The sequence below is a fragment of the Opisthorchis viverrini genome, assembly GCF_000715545.1.
Source record: "Opisthorchis viverrini unplaced genomic scaffold opera_v5_614, whole genome shotgun sequence".
Taxonomy (NCBI): Eukaryota; Metazoa; Platyhelminthes; class Trematoda; order Opisthorchiida; family Opisthorchiidae; genus Opisthorchis; species Opisthorchis viverrini.
The window spans coordinates 40,918-63,479 of NW_008752274.1; the positions used below are offsets into that span (position 1 = coordinate 40,918).

The following is a 22,562-nucleotide window of genomic DNA, read 5'->3' on the forward strand; positions in this document are numbered from 1 at the left end:
TTTAGCTATAACACCAGGTATGTTTAACAGCCATCTATTCGCATGCCAGAAGGGGACCGAGATGGGTCGCGGAAGTAATCTAGACAAGAGAAGTGTGAGTATGAACTCGTAACTTCTTCAATCCATAAACAATGGTTATGCAGAACAGGTTCATCGCACATGTCCGAGGTCTACTTGAAAAGATACCGCCGCTGCTTTCAGAGGTGCAAATTACCTTCCGTAAACAAATGAGAGTCGAAATCTGCACGAAATAATTTCGGATGGTCACTGAACCCATGAGAATGACGACAAAATTTGCAAGACGGTGGAGGATTTTCATTTTATTGAGGTTTGAACGCGTCTTTTAGGGGAACTATGCTCACTAACGAGATGAAGCCAAATGAGAGTTCAGTGCTCTTTTGATAGCGGGAAAATGGTGAACTTACTGCATGATTTTGGCGCACGTAGCGTCATTGCGTTTGTGAAGCACACAGCCAACTGCGTTGAGGGTCCAGATTTATCAGAAACACCAGATGATAACTGGGAACGTAAATTCAAATCTAGTGTCATGTCAACGTTGTGAGGCAAATTGAACGCCAACTGACGAGCATCAGCTCGCCCAGAGCGCGCATCTACGACCAGACAGCCGGGATGGAGAGGTGTCAGATGAAACAATTGTTCCATCAGTGCAATAAGACCGAGATGAGCAGCAACCGAGTGCCGCAGAAGCCAGTAGCTCTCGGCGTCCAACATACGGTATGCAGCCCACCGGCGAACTAGGGAACCGCGTTTGAATTCTGCAGGTGTACTTTCAGAGTACTCACTAGGAAGACATTCCGATTCGGGGAGTACTCCTAGCCTGTTGTATGAGGGGAAGATGCAAGTGCTCAAATCAGTTGTAATTATGGAGAAAGATGCACAGACAATATCCTATGAATATAGTTCTGACGATCTTCACATCTTCTAGTATATGAATCATGCAAGCGAAAACCCGGTGGCTTGTCACTGAGGAACGAAACAACCACTAAGCATAATCGGAAGTTATGGATCTATGGTGAAAGTTTACACAAACCGCACTATTTGTATCCCCTGATGTTGACATGGTTCCTAACCTCCGTTCGCTCGTTCGCCAGACCCTAGTACTCTGAGTTCGAATAAATGATATTGCTCTGTTTCCAGACCTTTCTAGTGTCATCGAATGACGAATGCGATAAGAAGTTGAGGCAGAAGCTCGAATCCTTCACTTACCTAAGGAAATACCACAGTTCTAAACAACATGGACCTCAACTGGAAAATACGTGAACAAGCGAGAAAATGAGTGCCTCTGATCGTAACGAATACGCGCGGGTCCTGTCGTACATCTCTCAAACTTGGAAACACCATTACAGTGAACTTACGTTGAAGCAACTGGACTTCTCAGATGAGGATAATGAGGCATACGGTCGGATAGTTTGGTGAACAAGTTGACCAAGAATGCTGTGTCAACTTTGGTTCTTGGTGTATGCTTTACCACATCCATAAGATACTCGTAATAGGAACAAACTAATTCACGAGGCGTTGCGTATTGTTGACTGCTGGGAAGCGAAGAGTTTTTGACAACATTTCCCGCTGAATCTAGTACGACTGACCGAGAAGTATGGTCACTGGTAACAGTAGAGTTGGTTGGGGTAGTCGATATTGTGTGGTGCTTCCAAGTAGTACAGGAGTGTTCCAATATTCCAGATAAGGTTATACAAGCGGGATGGCAACCAGCATCAACGCCAGAAGGACGACCAATTGCTTCCGCAGCAACCGCGGAGCTTCCTCCTGCTGTGTTGCACACCCCAGATCCCGTTGTTCCAATGACTGAAGGGACTGGAGCCGGTGGAGGATTCGGTAGGGAAGCTTTGTAGGGGAACTATGATGGGACATAAAGAAATATGACAGGAATCGGTTTGGGCAAACACAAGGAATAAGTAAAGCACAGTGTGCAAAACAGAAAGAAGGGTACGGTTCATATTACCGCACACCAGTGCGAACCGTTAGAGGGGTCAGTGTTGCTGCTGGGCCTAGGTGGAGTTTTGATTCCGATTGACTACTTCAGTAGTTACTTTTCAACGAGTAACTTACCTGTTGATGTGCATCCGAATTCGGTCCACCAGTGGCCTCAATACGATCGAAAGGTAGTGCCCACGACGGTGGCCTACCTTTTGTACCAGCTGAAGTCGCGCAGCCAGAATTTACGCCACTTACTGCGGATAGGGGAGGTGGACGGGTTAAAACAGTGAGACCTCGAGCGCTGACGGGATTAGCCGAAGGAAGTGGATGTGCACATGCATTAACAACATTCGAAGCAGGTGCAGAGGCACCGACCTCCGTTAGGCACAGCCCCATCGGACCGACTTCCATTATTCTGGAAATAGAAAAATAAACGAACTGTTAGGCAGAAGATATCCAGAAAGGTACGGCACTCGGCCTAGCCGTTTAGGCGATTCGACATTTTAAGGTTTACTTGGTAAGTGGATGCGAAATTGCCAAAACAGTACTCGGACTATTATAGACTTAAGTGCAGCTGAAAACATTTAGTGATAACCACAAAAGAGGTGAACCGACTGACCTTGGAACAAAAAGTGATAGATTTCGTTTGGCGGTTTCCGGTTGGGTAGCTAACGCATCATTAATCAATTGGAAGAGCTGCAAAGGTCCATTTTGACGCCACCGTTTGTAGGCAGGGCCACAAAGGCCTTCAGAAGTTAGGTGGCCTAAAGTCGAAGCCCGACCACGAGCCATGGTAAGAAACTGAGTTCGTGCACCCGCAAGTGCTTCATGCTGAATAGCAGCTGTGTTCGATGTGATCAGGTGTCCAAGGCAGGCGAGATCATAATAGAACACACGCCCATTGCTGGCACGGATACCCAGTCGACGTGCCGGTGGGGACATACGTCCGGCTGAGCAGCGGATTCGAGCGACATGGGGTAACACGTCGGCGATGACCAAATGCGAGGAGAGGCCAGAATTTGCGGTATTTGTGATTTGCGCTTGCATTAGCGGGCCAACGGCTAGAGAGTGGACTGCACTCGCGGCCCCTTGAAATAATCCAGATTGACCTGGTAGTTCCAGACATGGAGAGCCAGGTAGCGTTGACGGGGTGGGTGATGCACAACCAGTGTTTGGCGATACAAGTGGCATGTGGTTACCCACAATGAGACTAGACATCTCTAGAAGGCGGATGGCACCACAGTCGGAAAGGTGTAAACGAGCAGGTAACCGGGCAACACGCGCCTCCACCAACGGGATCCAACAACGAGTCAGTCGTTGAATCACATCCTAAATGGCGGGAAAAGAACGCGTGAGAACATGAGGTCATAACACTGTAGCTACTGAAGAATGTGAATCCCTTCCCCAACAATGGTATGGGTCAGTTAAGCACAAAAGTCCAATCGAATAGTGTGGTAGTGGCTAATAAGCCACTCCAAAAAATCATCCAACTGAGCCGCAGCCTTATCAAGTCAAAAGTGAAGACGAACTATGGACCTTTTGGCTTAACGGCGTATCATCCTCAAAGATAGTGGTGAAAAAGCAGATGCAAAGCGAATTTCGGTTAACAATGGAGTCACAAGAAGAAGCAGCTTGCTAAGACGAGCAAACACCCATTCGTACCAATTCTCCGGTAGTTTTAAGACTGTAAAGCTTATGGAGCCAGAGGTAATCGTATTCGAAAGCAAATAAAAGGGCTCATTTGAATTATCAAAACATGACTTCTAAGTACTTGCAAGGATACTGGTCCCAATCAGGGCATCGGTTCTAGGAGTATAATGCTGTGAAGAAAATCTTGATAATGTATATCTGAAAGGATGCACGCGTATTACGACTGTTGGGCTTTCCACTCGAAAATTACTTACCAGTATGGGACGTCCTTCTAGGTCACTCATCTCGTTTGCTAATCGCTCGCGTATGTAGGAAAACCACGGATCAGCCAGCGCCTCGGCTGCTAGCTTGGTAGTCATTAGATTTTCAACTTCATCGTATGCTGGCATACTGGTTGTCCACTGCACGCTAGAAGGCTTCGATATTGTGGTTCGGCCTCCCTTGGTAACGCCTTTGTTAGCAGCGTCACCCTTTGATCGACCTGGCGACTCATCACTCAATTTACTTCTGACCGGTGGTTTAACGTCTTCTAATTCCGATTCAGATTCGGAGGAAGAGCTGGACCTTTCACGACTGGTTGACGGTTTGACGGATTCCCGACTGGGCGAAGTAATGGGCGGTGAGAGCAAAGGGGGATCTTTGAGAAACGCATCATCTTCTTGGAACGGTGATTGAATCCGCAGGCCACAAGATGTGCCGATAAACCGTAACTCGGATGCCAACCAGTTGGGGATACACAGTTTCGTCAGGTTTTTAATACGCCAAGATCTGCCAGGTGAGACAGTAGCCCATGATAATCGATGGAGGTAGTCTAAGGTGGAACAAAGCTGGGCTAGGAGTTGTTCAGCCCAAGTTGGCTGCAACTTTCCACCCACTTCATTGGTGAACAAATCCAGAGCGTAGATACGTACAGCATGACGTCGGCGTAACTGAAAGACGGAAACAGTTGGCAATTACATATGCATAAATCACAAACAAAAAGCTGACCGAATGATGCCAACACTGAAGACCGAATCCGCATTTGCGCGATTCGAATGGTTCAATTTAATACGCATGGTTTTTTTTTGATGCGCGGCTGACTGAACGTCATTCATAACGCGTTATCTATAGTAGAACGTGCTCAGGTATAACGCGGACGTGTTCAAGGCATACTCATGTAAAGGCCAAAAGACTAAAGGCACATGATCGCCGAAGTACACGCCAGTCACTCCTCAAGGTAAATTACTGAAAAAATGGATGCACAAAGCTGCCTTCGCTCAACGTAACAGTTTGGTTCGGAAACCCAATCGAGATCTAACATTGTGTGTACTGCACACCAGTGTACAGCCCAAGTGACCTCCGCACCTTTTAACAGTTGATCCGGAAATGAAGGTAGAATTCTTCTCTCGATAACTTTAGCCTAAATTCACGCCTATTCTTTTTCCTATCTCTCCACACATAAAGACTGTGACCAGTTAGGAGATTACGGATAATCCTCTTTGCACCGTGCACTTTCTCCATAACTATAGGATTACTAGCCTGAGGTCTAAGAGTTAATTATCAGTGCAAATCAGAGCGATCACCGTTCTGGCGAATCAGTGTTGCATACTCTCACCTTGAAGACACAAACCGGGTGGACATTAGTCGTAACTCAAGTTCGACATCAAACTCGGTTGGAAACACACAGCTGAGTACGGGTTAAAGTGTGGATTGCACTCCTCAGACATACCTTCCTTCCAGCTGAATAAGGTTGGTGCATCTGTTAATCACCAGTCAACTAGGATACATCTCTTGAGTACATGATTCTCAAAAATGTAACGCACGATTTAGTTGTTTGAGTCCAGCGTCGCATGGCAGAAATTATGAATTGGAATTCCTGATGACCAATGTGAGGTCTACTCAGTCATACGTCCACGCATGCGCTGTTATGTTAGGAGCCTTATGAGGGCTTGGGTACGGGTCGTAAAATACGACTGGTCGTCCAGAATGCCCCACCACGGGAGCGCCAAATCGACGTTAAACTACGGCGAATCGTTCGACTATAGTTGCTTAGTTATATTTATCCCCTTCGCTAGTGTAAGCAATTGAAATACCAGCTCGAACTCATCAGATGCGCCACGAAGGAAAAAAAAGGAATATCCCATCTTTCTCGAGGTGGTCGCTTTAGATAGAAGAGGTCTAGAAGGGGTCGATTGTGCATGAACTGGAGCACTCGGAACAATACGCGAAAATGTTGTTGGGTATCGACAAACAGAAAATTTATGCCAAGATCAAACACAGGGATAAATAGAGTAGCAAGATCGGTTAGTAAACTTTTGACTAAAGCCAGGTAAACGTACCTGATTCATCAACGCATTAACTCGATGAAGGCTCTCAACAACCATCGCTGACAAGCAACGTGTACCAACTGTTTCATTCTGTGTAGGGACTGATTGCTCTTCGGAGTCGGGACCGGTGGACAGTTCAGATCCTGTTTTAGCGCCAAGATTCCCAGGAAATTTATCGTCAGAAGTGACGCTTTTTCCTTCGACGGCAGTTTGGCTTAACATTTCGACGTCCTCTCGCTCCGTATCGCCATCTTCGTTATCATCATCCAAATCAACATCGTCCGGCTCGTCGGCTGCCTCTTCACCTCCAGCCCCAGACGAAGCATTGTGGCCACGAATAGCAGTTTTTCTTGCGACACCTGTGGAGTTTACGGGGGAATCAGTTGATTCGTATTCATCTAAGGACTTTGGATGGCTAGGGCTTATTGCGGACCCGGCAAGACGTTCACCTTCTACGCCACGCATGACAACAATCACACGCTTTTTCTTTTTGGAAGCAGCCGTGTGTGAACCGGAAGTGATGTTCGTTGACGCAGAGGCAGATCCATTGGAGGAAGTCGTATTGATACTCTTAGTGCCGCATGTTGAGGAACCAGGGACAGACCGCTGCTGACTGTCCAACTCTGCACCGGAAGTACCCATAGAAGCAAATGGGCCTCGTGAATGCTTCCCGTCAGAATCTTTGCTTTGAGAGCCAAGAGCGCTAACACGCGAGCGCAAAGCGGACAAAAACGCATTGGAATCAGGACTCTCCTTCTCCAACAACTGTCCAAGTTTATCATCGTAACGAACTTCGGTCGATAACTGATGCTGCAATCCCCGAAGCAGATTGTAAAGCATGGTTGGGTGGGACGCAATCACTCCACGTAAGGCGGACGCAACAAATCTACCTTCTGGACGGAGAAGGCTGTATACCAAGTTCGGTAGCCAGGGCAAAAACGCATCAGGTCGAACTCGACTAGAGCGTTCTTCAAAAGTGCGTGCCAGGCGCTGCTGTCCTTTGGTATCGTCTAGAGTCAACAACCATAGACATTTAGCGACATCGGCGCGGCTGCGACGCTCTGACCCACCAGTCACACTGGCGGCTTCCATTAGTGCCTGCATGGCAAATATCCCAGTCGTAGAAACTGCAAGCTCTCGCTTTCTACACAAGTAAGAAAAATACTCGTGATTAGATGTAAACTGATTACAGGGCAAATGGAAAGCAACACGTGATAAACTAGAAGGCACATTGAGCTGTAAACTAAAGAATTAGCTGTAGTGACCTAGGGCAGTGCAGTGGAGGCTTCCTGGGTTTCGACGGCTCCCACCTATGACTGACTAATAGAACAGCAGCCGAACCGAAGTTTCTTACAGAGCACTAAGTAGGAGGATGGTGGTGTAAGTGTTAGCCTAGAGATGCCGACTACAATGCGAAAATCGGCAACCTTCAAAATTTTCCACAAGGATCGGTGCAGGACTATTCCGAGAATAAGATTTCAAGTTTCGGACAAAGGCCCATAGATAAGCAACAAACAAAGTCGGTAGGATGGCAACTAACAATTAGGGACAACGGAACAGCATTGTGTGACTTCTTTGGCATGTTCACAGAAGGATAACATCAACAGTAGCCCGCCATCAAGGACTAAGGAGGAAAATCGACCAACAATGACCGTATTAAATTTACTGAATCAGGATTAGTCTCAGTAGGGCATGAAGGCAAAAAATAAGATTAACCCTTACATGAACGATTGAAAGTAAGCGCTGATGTTCACCATCAGCATCGGGCTATCGAATATAGTAAAGTAGTTAATCACGTCACAATAAGGCAATGAACGAAGCTCACGTCGCTGGATATCCAGAGTAGACATTTTCCAAGAAGTCCCCATAGATGGACCACACGGTATGAAGGTTATCTTGCATTTGTGTGGCGTAACCAAAGTTTTTGGTGGCCTCGTCCCCTCTGAAAAAAAGGCTCGAGATTAGTAAATGGGTGATTCATGTAAACAAATGGTACTTTTCTTAGTGCCAACCACCATACAGTGGTCGCTTATATCCACTTCCTATATGATGAATTTCCATACTTTCGGTGGCAATCATGGGAAGAATATGTCCCCAAGTCACGGAGTAAAGTGCTCAAGCGCTAAAGAGGAACGCACACAGTGAATTCAACCAGAGAGTGCAGGATAGCATATCAGTCTGGGGGAGGAGACTGAACTCGATCAAATCCATGAGGGAAAAACATTTAAAGGTTATATAAAAGAGGCTCGAGGGTGCAAAGGGTAGAAAATGTATAAAAGATGAAAAGAATTCCGTTAATGTGTGCACCAGACAGTTTTCTCAGCTTCACGAAAAGTACAGTTATATATAATATATATATTTCGGTGGCAATCATGGGAAGAATATGTCCCCAAGTCACGGAGTAAAGTGCTCAAGCGCTAAAGAGGAACGCACACAGTGAATTCAACCAGAGAGTGCAGGATAGCATATCAGTCTGGGGGAGGAGACTGAACTCGATCAAATCCATGAGGGAAAAACATTTAAAGGTTATATAAAAGAGGCTCGAGGGTGCAAAGGGTAGAAAATGTATAAAAGATGAAAAGAATTCCGTTAATGTGTGCACCAGACAGTTTTCTCAGCTTCACGAAAAGTACAGTTATATATATATATATATATACGGTTTCAAATGCATGAACCAGAATACGGAGTGACTTGCAGAATGAAAAGAATATAAAGAAGTGACGACTTGCTTGTTGAAGTGGGAAAAGAATACCGCCTTGTAGCAGAAGAATTGCGCCCGGTCTTTCTTCTCATACTGTTGTATGTTTGTTTTCTCCATCAACTCGAGACCCTAAAAGGAAAAAGGGTGGTACGATATTTACTGTCAATGGGAAACGAATGCGTCAAATTCAAGGTAATATGGTGCATACAAGGTTGTAAGGTAGGCGGTTTGCAGCTAACGTCACATAAGCACCTTTATATTCAATATGACATATATGGTGCATCTAGTGACGGTATGATGACAAAAATTTGCTTCTAGCTAGCAATCGATTACGCGCCATCGATGAAGCTGCACATACAGTCCGTATAGTACATCAGTCGGACTACTGCGCACTTTGAGACGATGTACTAGCCAGTGGTACGAACTAGGAGGTGACGGAACCATCATCATTGTTAACGGCTCCACTTACCTCGAGCAACTCGTCTTTGCGAAGGTCAAACATTTTCAGTTTGATCTCCTGTTTCGTCTTCTCGAATAATGGTGGAAGATTCATCCGTGTATAACTAGAATGCAGAAAATCAGCCATATGGACCAAAATGAACTTATGAAGTCACTTTAAAATTTAGGAAGGAAAATGCAACATTACGCGACACACTGAAATAAAACATGTTATGGATGGATGACCATATCGGCGTTTTGTGAGTGACGGTAATTGGAGTATCTTGAAAGCTTTGAAGCCCTGGCGAGTCAACGGTAAAAGCAGTGCTTTTAAATAGGCAAGCCCGAAACTACGTATACTTATCAAACAGACCGTTTCTTCCAATCCGTTTCTGCAGCCTGTTGCAGTCAATTAATAGGCTATTGTAAGTTGTATTAATTCAGATTGTAGTGTGACTGATGAGGTGGATGCACGAATCTGCAAGACTCGGGCCGCGTTTGCTAACTTGACACACCTATGGCCTCAAAATGGTCTATCCCTGAATCTGAAATGGATGTGTATCAAGCTACAGTACGGGCTGTTTTGTTGTATGGCTGTGAGACTTGGCCCATTCGAGCAGCAGAACTGAGACGTCCTCAGGTGTTCGACAATCGTTGTCTGAGAACCATGGCTCGTGTGGGTCGGTGCGTCGGAGTGCAACGACAATCAGAATGACAATGGAAAAGACTGAGGGCCCGAAAGCTAGGCTTTATTCACCCAAAACTCTGACACTGAGAGCTGGAAACGGAAGAAAGTGATTTAGCAACAAAGGATGAAACGTTTGAAAAACAGAGCAAATATATAACACCTCACTGTGCCCGGTTGGAGACCCTACAAGATATGGCGGCCAACCGATGTCAGTGGCGTTCCTGTTGTCAGTTTCTATCCAGATTGCCTGAGTGAATGTCTGGAGGTGTAGGCACCTCGGAATGATTGTGTTAAGCTAGCACTTAGTCCCTTCCCCGTCCACCCTTACTCTTTTCTTTACAATAAGGCTTTCAAATAAATCATGGTTGTACGGCAGTGAAGCACCGATGTTGAACACTGATGTCACGCTGTCGATGATGATGACAACTGAAACAATCTGACAGCAATTACAGGCATGAATCTGTATGTTTGAAAAAAGAGCCTTCCACAAAACTACTTCTGTAGGAAGTAATTCACATGTTTGTATCTACATACTATCAATATTGCCAGAAATTATAAAACAAATTACACATATTGCGACTGAAAACGCAGTGAAAGCATTACTGCTTAAGGTAATACAATTCACCTTTCGCACAAATGATAGTCACCCCGGCAAACACCTCAGAAAATGTCCCACTTGGAACTTCCTTGGCAATCGTTGTATGCTATTAAAACAAATCTCTGACTAGAGTAGGCATTGTTTGAACATCAGTGCCCCGATGGCAGGCAGCAATACTAATTGATCTGAAGAAAGCTCAAATGTGTGAAGATAAAAACAAGAGGAAAGGGGTCTAGTTCTAACCTGGCACAAATACGACGGATTAAATAACCAAAATTGAGACTGAAACACGCAACGCACCGATCCAAATGTTGCTGTGCAATGCTTGGGAAGTTATGTTTTCGTGCACCTCGTGCAAGCTGAAGCTGACTGAACGCCAGTTCCCGTTCACAAACGGCGACCAAATTAGCCTGTAGGTGGAAAGGTGAATTGGAAAAAACGTAAAATTCCCAAAAAGTAAAGCAAATTTTTCTGTGATGACACGGAGTTTCACCGAAAGGAGTTGGTGGAGATGGTTGAGAAATCCTCAACAGCCGAGGTGTGTACCGAAAACGGTGTAACAAGTAGCTCACCCGTTCAGAACCGAATTTTTGGACATGCGGATGGCAGCTGATAATGGTTTCTTCTACGACTTGGCGCCACGAAAATAGATCGTGCCAGAAACCCAAATCATCGCCAATTGCAGGCGGACGGCTCCTGGACGGAATGGAAAGACACACGAACTATATGATAGAAAGATCGCCAGATTACTTGTCTGGGGTATGTGAACCGGTTTGAGAAAGAAGAAAGTGTACGTGAGCACAATGGCAAGATATAGCATTTGAAAACACCATCCACATGCTTAGTATTAGTCTAAAGGCAACCTGCTCAGGTGATGTATGCTGATTGGTACGAGGATCGTCTGAGAAGTGAGGCTGGGGCAAGACATGATAATAAACGAACACAATGATACTGCCGCGATTGTCTTCTGGTATTCCTTTGATAATACCGAAAGTGGTTGAATAGCGATTGGTCTACAACGCTTGGAGAACACTGTCAATACCAATCTTAAGTAACTTCATTGTTTCTGAAGGGGGATCAGCGGACTCGACCTTTCATGAACGAACAAACAGACATGGAAGCAATAAGCTGAGGATATTCATCAGAGGCATCACGTTGAACTTCTACGAAATGCTGCATGAAGTTTGTATATCAGACACGTTCGGAATAACCTTCTCCCCACAGAGCAGCTTAGGTTATACACCGAGATTCTGAACGTTTTCGAGTGAAGTCTTCGAAGAGCCTACGAGGATGATGACAAGCTCGATTAAATTCGAATAGGTGTTTCTTTAGAGGTACTGATTCCGTCGTCTCAGAAGATAAGACGGAAAACGGTCGTCACAAAAGGACGAAATTTTTCCATACTGTACCCAAAGAAATTCGCTTCGTTACCACACCGCTGCTGCTAATGGTTATCCAAACTCCAGTGAACCATAGACATCTAGCACATATTTTCACGTACCATTTACTATCAACGTTAGATTTCCTCTCACTAGTTTACGGTGGTTACCATCACCAACTGCATAACATCACCGTTCAAAACTGCCAGGAAACCACAATTCACTTGAGAGGCTTATTGTGACGAAAGGAATGAAAGCGGATGCGGAAAGGATTTAGTGCACCCGAGGTACATACACCCATTCCGGGAATCTAGATAGAAATTAGTAAGAATAACACTTTGTGGCGTCTACAACCATGCACAGGAGGGATCACGCTAACCCTACTCTGGAAGTCGAGTAGAATCAACACCCAAATTTTTCATTATCTCTTTCATACCCACCTGATAGGTCAAATTCCGACCACTTCCTTGGTTGCGGCACTCTGAATCGGGAACAGATAACACTCTTTTCGATATTGGTAATACATGGGCTAACAAACAGAGCTTTGTGCTTCGTACACCCTTCGACTGAAGTTCCGGTTACACACTCGTTTCCGAATCGCCTCTTCGCGGATTCACCGATAAACAATAAATAAAAAAATAATCGTTCAGCTGTAACACCACTTTGTTACCTGGCTGCCATGCCACCCAAAGGAAGCATGAGGGCTGAGGAGTGCCAGGTTGCCCAAGCCTAGACAGGGGAAGTCGAGAGGCAGAGGTCGGGTTCGAATCACAGACCTTCCGGTCAGTTAATCCGCGCTCTTACCACTGAGCCATCTCGCCTACATGAGCTATAAATCCGAGACAACGGTGGTCGGAGACCTGAAGACGCCTCACTTGGGTCTTCGGCAGAGACCACATCCCACAGCCATACAACAAAACAGCCCGTATTAAAGCCCGATACACATATCCCTTGAGTTCACAGGTATGCCACCTTGCTACCATTGGTGTTATTAATAAGCTAACGCGACCCAACCCCTATGGACTCGTACAATAACGTCATCAATCACACTATGATCTAAGCTTACGCAACTTCCGATATAGGTAAAACGCTCCAATTTCCTGTTTTATAAGTGGTGTGTTCAGTGATGCTCAGAGTTCAGTCTATACTCAGAGTCTTACACTTTGCGGGCTTAGAATGCATGTCGAAGGATGGGACGAATTTTGTCAGATCAACCAAAAACACCTATCTTCCGTTCGAAGACGAGAACGATGTCGCCTGTATATTCCAGACTGACAGGACTTTTGTGAGCATCCATTTGAGCACCAGGGCCTTGAAGATATGGCATTCGTTTTATTGCCTCCAAAGTAAGTAGGAGTGGAGAGAATGGGGATTTTTGTCGGTCGCCACTTTTTGCACAGAAGTTATAAGACGGCCTTTTGCATAACTCGCACACCAAAAAGTCTGAGAATATAAGAAACGCTGAAAAACGTCCGGTGGACTCCTTGCCGCGCAGGCGTGTTAAGAAGAACAGACCAGTCATCATCATCATTGTCAGCTGCAAGAACAGCGTACTTGTCGTACAGTGGTTGTGGCTGCCATAGTTTCGTTCACCGATGACTTGAGGGGGTGGGGGTAGATAGCTGCTTATTGGAGGCGAGAGCTGATAAATTCGTACGTACAGCACTGTCAGTGGGCTGTCAAGTGGGGGAACTGGGAAGGGAGCTATGCATTGAAGGCAACTGCTTAGATGCATGACCGCCATTGAGGGCGCGACTGGGCCATGTCTGACGGTCTCCAACTATTGATTTGGACCATTTCAGGTTCATAGTTGGGACCGCAGTTTTACCTGAAACAGCCTCCTGGCAGCTCATCCAATAGCGTTAGCTTCATGGTCACAAAACTCTGGCGGGAAAAATGTGCAACCAGCACATCACCTCCCTCAGGTGCCTGAACAACACGACACATATAAGCAATGGACAATTTTCGTATTGCTGGATTTCCTTGGCGCATGTGACTCTATTGACTAATCTGTCAAACGTCACTGGGTCACTTGACACTTGATTTGAATGAGCTGTTTAACGTGTTATAGAAAGCTGTGTCAAGTATAACTGTGGTCCCAACTATGAACCTGAAAAATGCACCAACACCGTCAGACGTAGTAAAGTGTCTGTGTGAAAAAAAAACAGAGACGATGCACGGAATAACGTAACAAACAGCACACCGATGGACGAAAATCAGGCACGAAACTTACTGCCATGATTTGAACATAGTTTTATAGTATTCATGCATTCTTAGGGCAACGGATGCGGCCGCCGAGGTAGTAGCGTTTGATGTGGATGGAACGCCAATTGAGGACGGTGTTGAACTGGATTGACCCGGACTAGCGGAATAGGTCGAGCTGGGTAGAGTGGCATTCGGCCCACCCAGAGTACCGCCACAGTACTGAGCTAACAAGCTATTACCCTCCACTATTTCCACGGCTCTATGTGCAGTCTGCATGGGGTGCGGAAAAGCGATAATGGAAATGCCACTGAATATCAGCGTAGTAAAAAACATTGGAAATACTCTGATCCGTGTTAGCTTTTTTACTTGCAACTGTTTCGCAGCGCGAACCTAATAAGCACAATTCTCACTCCCCACGAGAACAGAAACATCGGTAGAACCATTGCCGTTTTCCACGAGTAGCTGTAACGCTTCCACTAGTAATTAGTGTCTCTGTTCCAGCTACACAATTTGACATTTCACACCCGAAATGAAGGCTAGCACATTAAAAACAAGACCGTATCACCAATTCCAAATAGTGTTGTGCTTAGCGGAACGAGCTTCGCTTATTTCTTCCTTCATGCTGTGAGCAAACAGAGTAACACCTGTTTACAGAGACCACTGCAGAAACTGGTCAAAGTTGTGGAGGGTATTCAAACCCGACAAATGTCTAGCTACGGAGTAATTTCTCTACAAAATTTACGCTAATCGTTTAATTTCGTAGGAACATTTAATGTGGTAACGAAGAAATATCTGCTCTAGCGCACATCAAAATTGTATGCACATGCTTTAAGGGTATGAGTACTGCTGTATTAATACTTTTACTGTTATTATTGCCACTGATGAATGATGCGATACTGGGACAAACATTAAATCATTACTCGCAACACTTCAGAGTAGAGCGTTTTGTTAGCAGATTGACTATCCAAAGTTGATGACATGAAAAATGCGGTGTAGAGAGAGGCGTTTTACGGGATGATAGAGAAGCAATTTTCTCTGTACCATCAAAAAGAACCAGAATTTGACATGAGAGAAGTGGCACGTTCAGGCCGAAAAAAGCTTCAGAGGCAAAACGGTATGGGGTTGCGTGAGGGAGAACTAAATATGCCAAAAGGAGATTACCGTAACCGTACCACAGGAATCCTTCAAATCTAAAGAGGTGCATCTTACCTGGAGTAATGGGATGTGCTGATTGTTAACTATCATCGGGAGTCGACGCCATTCACGGAGCATGGTTGTCATGACCCGATGGTTTTCCAGTTCTGAAGCTTGCAGCATAGTGACCATAGTGTGTGTTGACGTCGAAGCTCCAGAGGTTGAACTACTGGAGGAAATGGGAACTGCTGGGGAGCCAGGTACAGTAGACTGAATTTCAATAGCGGATGGACCAAGGTTACCACTACCGTAAGCATCAACGTCCGAACCACCTACTACAGATGCACTGCCGCTGAAACCAGAAGCACGTCGACCGGCTACACAGGCAGCTGCTTGGATCAACGCGTAGCGACACAAGTCCGAACGAGGACATTCATTCGCCAACTGAAACAGGAACTTAAGGAAGTGAGCAATGTCCACATGTGCAAGACGAAAAAACACAAAGAAACATGAACAAACCATACCCGAGCCAAACTGGAGTACACCTCGGACCAATCACTTCTGCGCCAAGCGGCATCGGCTTTGAGCCCCCAGTAAGCGGATCCGCCCACACTGGACCCACCGGCAGTCGTAGAGCCTCCCGGTCCACTAACAGACGGTCCGCTCATTGTAAATGCTGAACTCGTCTGGGAACTGGAAGCCAAGGCGTCCAAACTATCCCATTGACCCAACTGCTTCAAATAGCTGCAATCAAACAAGATAAATAAAATCGTCCTGGAAATCTTTTCGAATTATTTGACTCTTATGTGGGGCTGTGTCTGAAACTCATAATTAGTGGTTTATTATTGTACACTACCTACTTGTAAATAATAAGAAAGCATACCGGCTATGGTTTCATATGAACGCCCATCCACACTCTTCTTTTCTAATGAAGACAGGGAGTTTGTGTTACACAAGACTAACTTACCGCACGCAATAATCGTGGAGACGAGAGCCGTTCACATGCTCACTGAATAGTTCGCAAGCTGAAGCCACAGTGATGCTTGTGCTGAAAGGTGTGCTATATCGTGTAGAGGTTGACGAACCCGTTCGGTTGGAAGAAGCAGCCGCGGATGACGCAACTGTAATACTTTCTAAAGCTTGTTGACCGGAACCTAACGGTTGGTTGGCGAGACCGTTTCACATCCTCACTAAATAGTTCGAAAGCTGAAGCCACAGTGATGCTTGTGCTGAAAGGTGTGCTGTATCGTGTAGAGGTTGACGAACCCGTTCGGTTGGAAGAAGCAGCCGCGGATGACGCAACTGTAATACTTTCTAAAGCTTGTTGACCGGAACCTAACGGTTGGTTGGCGGCTAACTGGTCTAAGCTTACTTCCAAAGCGCGGAGGGTGAGACCGTGTTTTGCGTATTCGAGACACCGTAGGAACGGACTGGACCGCACCGAAGCCGACCGACTTTCAGTAGATCCATTCAGTGCAAACCTGTACCACCATGCGGCGGTGAAATGATCAACTTCTCCAAGACTGTCGTACAGTGCTATGAGTGAAAGCGCAGCCGCACCCGAGGGTAGGTCGCTCAACTTCAAACAGCCCGCCGTCGATGAGTCCACAGATTCCGGAGGAGGAAGACCCACCGAATAGACAAATTCTGACGCTCCTGGCGACTTGAGGGCACGTGCACAAAGAGATTCAAGAAACAGGGCGACGGTGTACCACTGGTTGTATGAACAACCAATGTACTGTGGGGAAGAATAAAGGAAAGATGGATCAAACAGGTTAATCAGGCCACATGAACAAGGCCCACAGATGCTACAATAAGATCAGTAAAAAAAAGTGAAGCGCAACGCCCGTCCAATTGGAAATCTTATCATTTATTTATTGGAATCTATGTGAAGGAGCCGAGAATATGGAAAGTCTTCAGTGGCGACCCAAGTGCACACAATACAAATGAGAAAAAACACGGTCCTTTGACGAGACTCGAAAATACGACTCTCGAATGCCGGTCAGAGGTATGACTTCTGTCGAAGGACTCTGTGCTTGAATTAAACCTACTCGGGTCATTAAGTTGAAGCATCACAGTCTGCAAAAGAGTAATCACTCCAACATATGTGAAGCTCGACATTCAAGTAAATAAGAAATAAGATTGACTCAATTTCGGGATTATGCTTAGCACATAGGTAGTGAGAAGTTTCAAACCCGTATTGGCCTATTAGAGAGATTCAATCAACCTTTCCATTCGAGTTGGGTGATAACTTGGTACCTCGCTCCCAGTATTAGTGTCTCAACAATCCCGAAATTCTCGATACTGTACGCAATGAGACCGGATCTAACCGGTTCAAAGTACTCAGCTAAGCAACGAATAAGCCACGACTGCAAGGACAGGACAGTGTTACAAAGTAACTTTATGCGTATACTTTCGAAACGCTGTACAATCGAGGTGTAGGATGTAGTTTCTAAGAATAAATTCCTGCTCTTATGACAACATGGACACTTTTCTAGATAGAATCCGATCACACCAAATTCACGACAAAATCCGGTTTACCAGAAGGGACTTCATCCAATTCTGAGTTGTAATCAGCGCGAATGACCAGAATGGTACCAGACCTTTTGCGCAGCAACATCATGGAGGACTGTTCAGTTTCTTCAAATCCCGCTTTATTATTTTCGCTTCCAATTTAGATTCTATCGTTTCACCTTATTTTTGTTTTGGATGATCGTACAAAAGCCTTATCAAACTTGATTCAAATCTTCGGGTTGAAAATACACTCCCATTGATCTGCCTGTCAATGAGTACGGTGTTGTATGGATGACAGGGGAGTCTGTCAGGATTGAAAGCCATCCTGCTGACAAACAAAAACTAATGGGTGAAATGTAAGGGATCGGTTTCACAATAATCAAGTCTTACACTGATAGCCGGTACTGGAAGATATAACAGGGTGGAGTCCGGAGTAGTCGCAAGACTGGACAAGAAAGCACCCAATGCACTCGGCTGCGGTTCGGATGGATTAACATGTTGGTCTGAGGTTAGAAAACGAAGAAGCTGAGGGATTACGAAAGCACGAACTTCCGCAACACTCAGATTCTGAGAGCTGTTCGTTAGCGGATCAGCACTAGCCTCATCTACTGGCCCAAAATTCAGCGTCGGTGTAACACAGTCAGAGTCTGTGGTCGAACTTGATTCTACAGGCGTCTGCCGTAACAACAGGCGGTTCCATAGTTGTGGCCAAAGTTGGGAGAAAAGGTGGCTGGCCAAAGCTGGAGACCGATGAGCCAGACATAACACTCCTCGAAGACCTTCACGAAAGGTTACCTGGTGGATAAAAAGATATACGAAAGGTTTACTAAGTTTCAGGATGTAAATCTGTTTATGATCACTTGTATAAGGTAACGGTCAGACAGACAAGAAAAAACGAAAAGTCAAAGGATGTGATCAAGCTGATGAGGTTTCATTTGATTACTATTCAAGGGAATGGACGCATAAACTTGGCCGGAAAACGACTGGACATAGGATATGAGGTCTTTCTTACTGACTGAAAGTTTTGCAGCTAATAATGCACTGAAAAATATAAAGATGGTATCCACCGGTAGAACCGAAAATATTGGTTACCATCGAAAGGCGGGCTGCAATAAATACATCCACGAATTAAACAGTCCATGCAAAGGCCCCAAAGCCTCAGGAAAAAGGATTGGAAGAAATAATATAAGTTTTAGGAGAGGGAGAGCGCAAAGCGAGTGTTACGAAATTTAGCTATCCACCTTCGTGTAACATCCTTTTGTTTGAAACGGTTTCGTTTTGTTACTAAATACTATAAATTCAGAAGCGCTCGGTCGTTTACTGGCCTATGCAACTTTTGTTTTCTCATAAAGACAAACAAATGGTTTCCCCGGGTGTGCAATTCGTCAATAACTAACTGGCTGACATGGTCGTGTCGGTACACAAACGAACAAAAAAATAACCAGATTGTGCTTATTAGTGGGAATAAAGTAGTCCCCAACCAATACCAGTGTGTAAATGTACGACCAAAATCGAGTGTTAGTAAGGTGAAAATTAGTTTCGGAAAAACTATAGCAGGGTCAAAACATTAGAGATGGAGAAATTATTGGAAGGGTCGTTAAATAGAGACTAGCGTATTTTGAACTACCTGGATCAGTTGTCCAGGTTTTGAACGGCGCCGCAGCTGTGCGACCGAGTGATCCGAAACGATAAAACGGATAGTGGTGAGCCGTTTCGTAGGTCTATATCCAAATAACTACCAATCCTCAAATTCGAGACATCTTGTCAGACACCTGGCACAATTGTAGATCAATCTTAGGCATTACTAGTTTAAATAGCACCGAAGCGGATGTGGAAGACGTTTTGCTTCAGCTTCCTTATGCTGCGGAGGCGAGCTTGCTGGTAACCTGTCCTGCTGAATGACGACTTGCTCCGTACGAATCGCCCTCTAATAGACCGTATAGTTATTTGCCCCTTTGGAAGTACAAAAGGGCTAAATTTATGTGGAATTTTCGGAGCCTGGCAAAGGAGAGGGAGTACAGTACATCTTAGAAACTTGTCTAGAGTCTGAACTGACAAGATTCTTTGAAAAAGGTGGTCCTCTTACCTCTGAGGCAGCCCGAGTGTATTAACACACTCAATTATGTGCTAAATCTACGGAAAGAGGGAACGATATTTTGACAAACAGTTAGGATAATAATAATAATCGTTCAAATGTAGCACCCTTTCGGTGCCTAACTGCAATGCCACCAGGAGGAAGCACAAGGGCTAGGATACTGCCAGGTTGCCCAAGCCTAAACAGGGGAAGTCGAGAGGTAGAGGTCAGGTTTGAACCACGGACCTTCCGGTCAGTAAATTCGCGCTATAACCACTTGGACCGAACGGTCATGGAGGCACACAGATGAAGGTTGGTAACCACTGTCGTGAATCAAAGGGAGCCAGTCGATGCATAGGTGCCAAGTGGTCTAAGATGAGCATTTTATTGAGGAAACTGAACTGGCACACCTGTAGAAACGTTGGCCGCCCCGCATGGAAACTAATTGTTGGAACGCCATTTGTAATTATACGGAGACCCAAAGCAACCGGAAAGATGACACACACCTTGACAACAGCAATGGTAATTTTCGTCATCTGCGTCTGGGTAGGTGAAATAACTTATGAACGACTTATGGAGATGCAACTTTGCATGCGAACGAACAATGGAAGGAACCCAGATAGTTATGCCACTTAGTTGTTTGGAGAGTGCTTGAGCTTATCTGTACGTTGTGATGATACAGAGACCATACACCGAAAGTGACTCACGCGACCCATGTCTTTTAGCCCTCTAGTTTGCAGTTCCAACAAACTGTTAAGTTCCGATTGTGAACTGGACATGGTCTTGAACAATTCGGACTCCGATCGAATCAAGGTAGTTTGCTCGGTGACTGGGGTAAGAACAGGTGGGACAGGAAAGCAGTTAGAGGTGTCCGAAAGACACGGTGGAAGAGTCGTGTCCACATCACAGAGGAGAACCTGGAATGAATAACAAAAAAATGCAATAACCTGCAGGATGACCAATTGCAGACATTTCACTACTCCACATTAATGAGGTATAGAAAAGATCACATATCTGGGCGTCTTAGTAAGGATTTGTGTGAACTGGCAGACGTAAAAATTGGATACTATTTACAAAACAAAAACTGTGAACGCGAAACGGAACAATAAATTTAGCTGCGTCCACTACAATGACAAGTGTAAAATCGTTCAGCCGCAATTTTAACTTCACCTATCCCACTTAGTTGAATGGAAATTCGATTGCGGTTAACTGTACTCTAGAGGTGTAAACAAAGCTCGCCACGCATAAATAAATTGATAAGTTTAGTTTGACCAGAATGAGTAGCCATACTGAACTTGAAAGCAGGCCACAAGACAGATTTCATGACCTGGTCACCGCTGTTTCAAGCAAATTGTACATCAATAAACGAAGGCAGAGAAGAATGGTGAAGAAAACCTGGACAAACGTTCATCCGTAGTATTCCTTAGGTGCACAGCCACTCCTGAAAATCAAAGCACGAAATCTGGGAGGTTGTCACCGTGTCCAAGGCGAGACAGGAGCATTCGAGAACCCGAGGTTGGGTTCGAATATGAAACTGTCTGGTTACTAGTCAGTGTCAATTTAAAATGTTTAAAAATGTCTGTTAAGAGATCAATGCATGTAAATACTTGTAATGCACAATGAATTGACCGCACCCTCCTGAAAGAGTGGACACAAAGTAATCAAAGCATACGCATGCAAACCAGGATGAAAAAATAAACACTCACATCGAGGAACAGGGACAACCAAAACCCGTCACGAAAGTGTGCCTCATCCCAGTTGCATGAGACAAACAGGAAAAGCAGACGAACCAGGAGGGACGCAGATTGGCACACAAGCGGAGAGTTCATTTCGAGCAGGTCAGGTTCTCTGTCCCCAGCGGCATCCGTTGCAGGACGTGGTGACGAGGCAGCGGAACTAGACTCGTTCAGAGAGGCTTCTGTAAAGGTGACATCCGGGTGTGACGTGGTGGCATCAATGCCCGCAATTTTCGCACCCGATTGGAGCGGAAACTGAAGCTGCGATGCTTCCAAGTAGAGTGAGGTGAACTTCTCACGAATGTCAGGAAATGGTGCGAGCAAACTACAACAAAATGCCTGTTCCAGTTTCATGTATAGTTCTTGATTCCTGGATAAGTTTCCACTGATGTAGACCTAGATGACGAGAAGGCAGGATAAATAGTCATGACTCCGAGAAATAGTTTGTTTGGAAGGCCTTAGGAGAAAAACTGAATGCGATATCTTAGGAATTGAAAACCCGCCCAGCCGACACAGTTCAAAGGCTACTCCTCATCCGCTACTGTCAAGCCTGTAGGTGGTTCAAAAATGAGCGAGCTATCATATTGGTGGGAGTACGTACAACAATATATCTGGCGCACATTTGCCTAGATGTATAATTTAATCTTTAAGGGTACCAGTGGGTGCTGTTCGTTTGTGATAAACCAATCAACCTTAAACTAAAGGCGAAATGTGACTAGATAGATCTACCTGCCGTAAGAACGGACCGGCTAGTTGAGAAGCAGGACTGATCTGGGTGCAAGTACAATATGTGGCAGCTAAAGGTGTTTTTTTACGCTACTGATTAGTCCAGACAACGAATTAGTGGTGCGCAGTTCATCACTATAATTGTTCCTGTGAGTGAATTCGGTAGAACACAACCTACCTGGCTGGATAGGCGTTGTAATAAACTTTTTGCAGTCTACACTAGTGTTGTGACTTGGTGGACGATCATGCAACTCTGTATCGGTCCCTTGGCTTCCTGCTCCACCCACTATCGTATATCAAAAGGCACGGCAGCTCTACACAGCCCCTTATGGATAGGGTAGTCACAGAGTGTTCCACAAGGTCGTGCCAGAATGTCCGTGAGGGGGCGAGAAGCGTCGAGTCAAAGGTGCTTGACTCGGATTGGCTGGCATTCTGACCAATCAGGGCAGGCCTTCGT

At 45.3% G+C, this 22,562-nt stretch overlaps 1 protein-coding gene across 1 annotated transcript in view; it reads right to left on the reverse strand.

The window, feature by feature from the left end:
• The window catches only part of T265_15568 (hypothetical protein), a gene marked incomplete at both ends in the record, with an annotated part of 67,096 nt that overhangs the window by 2,854 nt on the left and 41,680 nt on the right, over positions 1-22,562 (reverse strand). Inside the window, 19 exon segments of the mRNA XM_009178636.1 lie at positions 426-838; positions 1,377-1,876; positions 2,089-2,371; positions 2,576-3,285; positions 3,861-4,535; positions 5,925-7,056; positions 7,738-7,854; positions 8,708-8,742; positions 9,083-9,176; positions 10,638-10,747; positions 10,910-11,033; positions 13,950-14,191; positions 15,131-15,499; positions 15,580-15,799; positions 16,023-16,103; positions 16,141-16,793; positions 17,960-18,364; positions 20,351-20,560; positions 21,350-21,775. Of these exon segments, the coding sequence (XP_009176900.1) occupies positions 426-838; positions 1,377-1,876; positions 2,089-2,371; positions 2,576-3,285; positions 3,861-4,535; positions 5,925-7,056; positions 7,738-7,854; positions 8,708-8,742; positions 9,083-9,176; positions 10,638-10,747; positions 10,910-11,033; positions 13,950-14,191; positions 15,131-15,499; positions 15,580-15,799; positions 16,023-16,103; positions 16,141-16,793; positions 17,960-18,364; positions 20,351-20,560; positions 21,350-21,775 (6,799 nt within the window).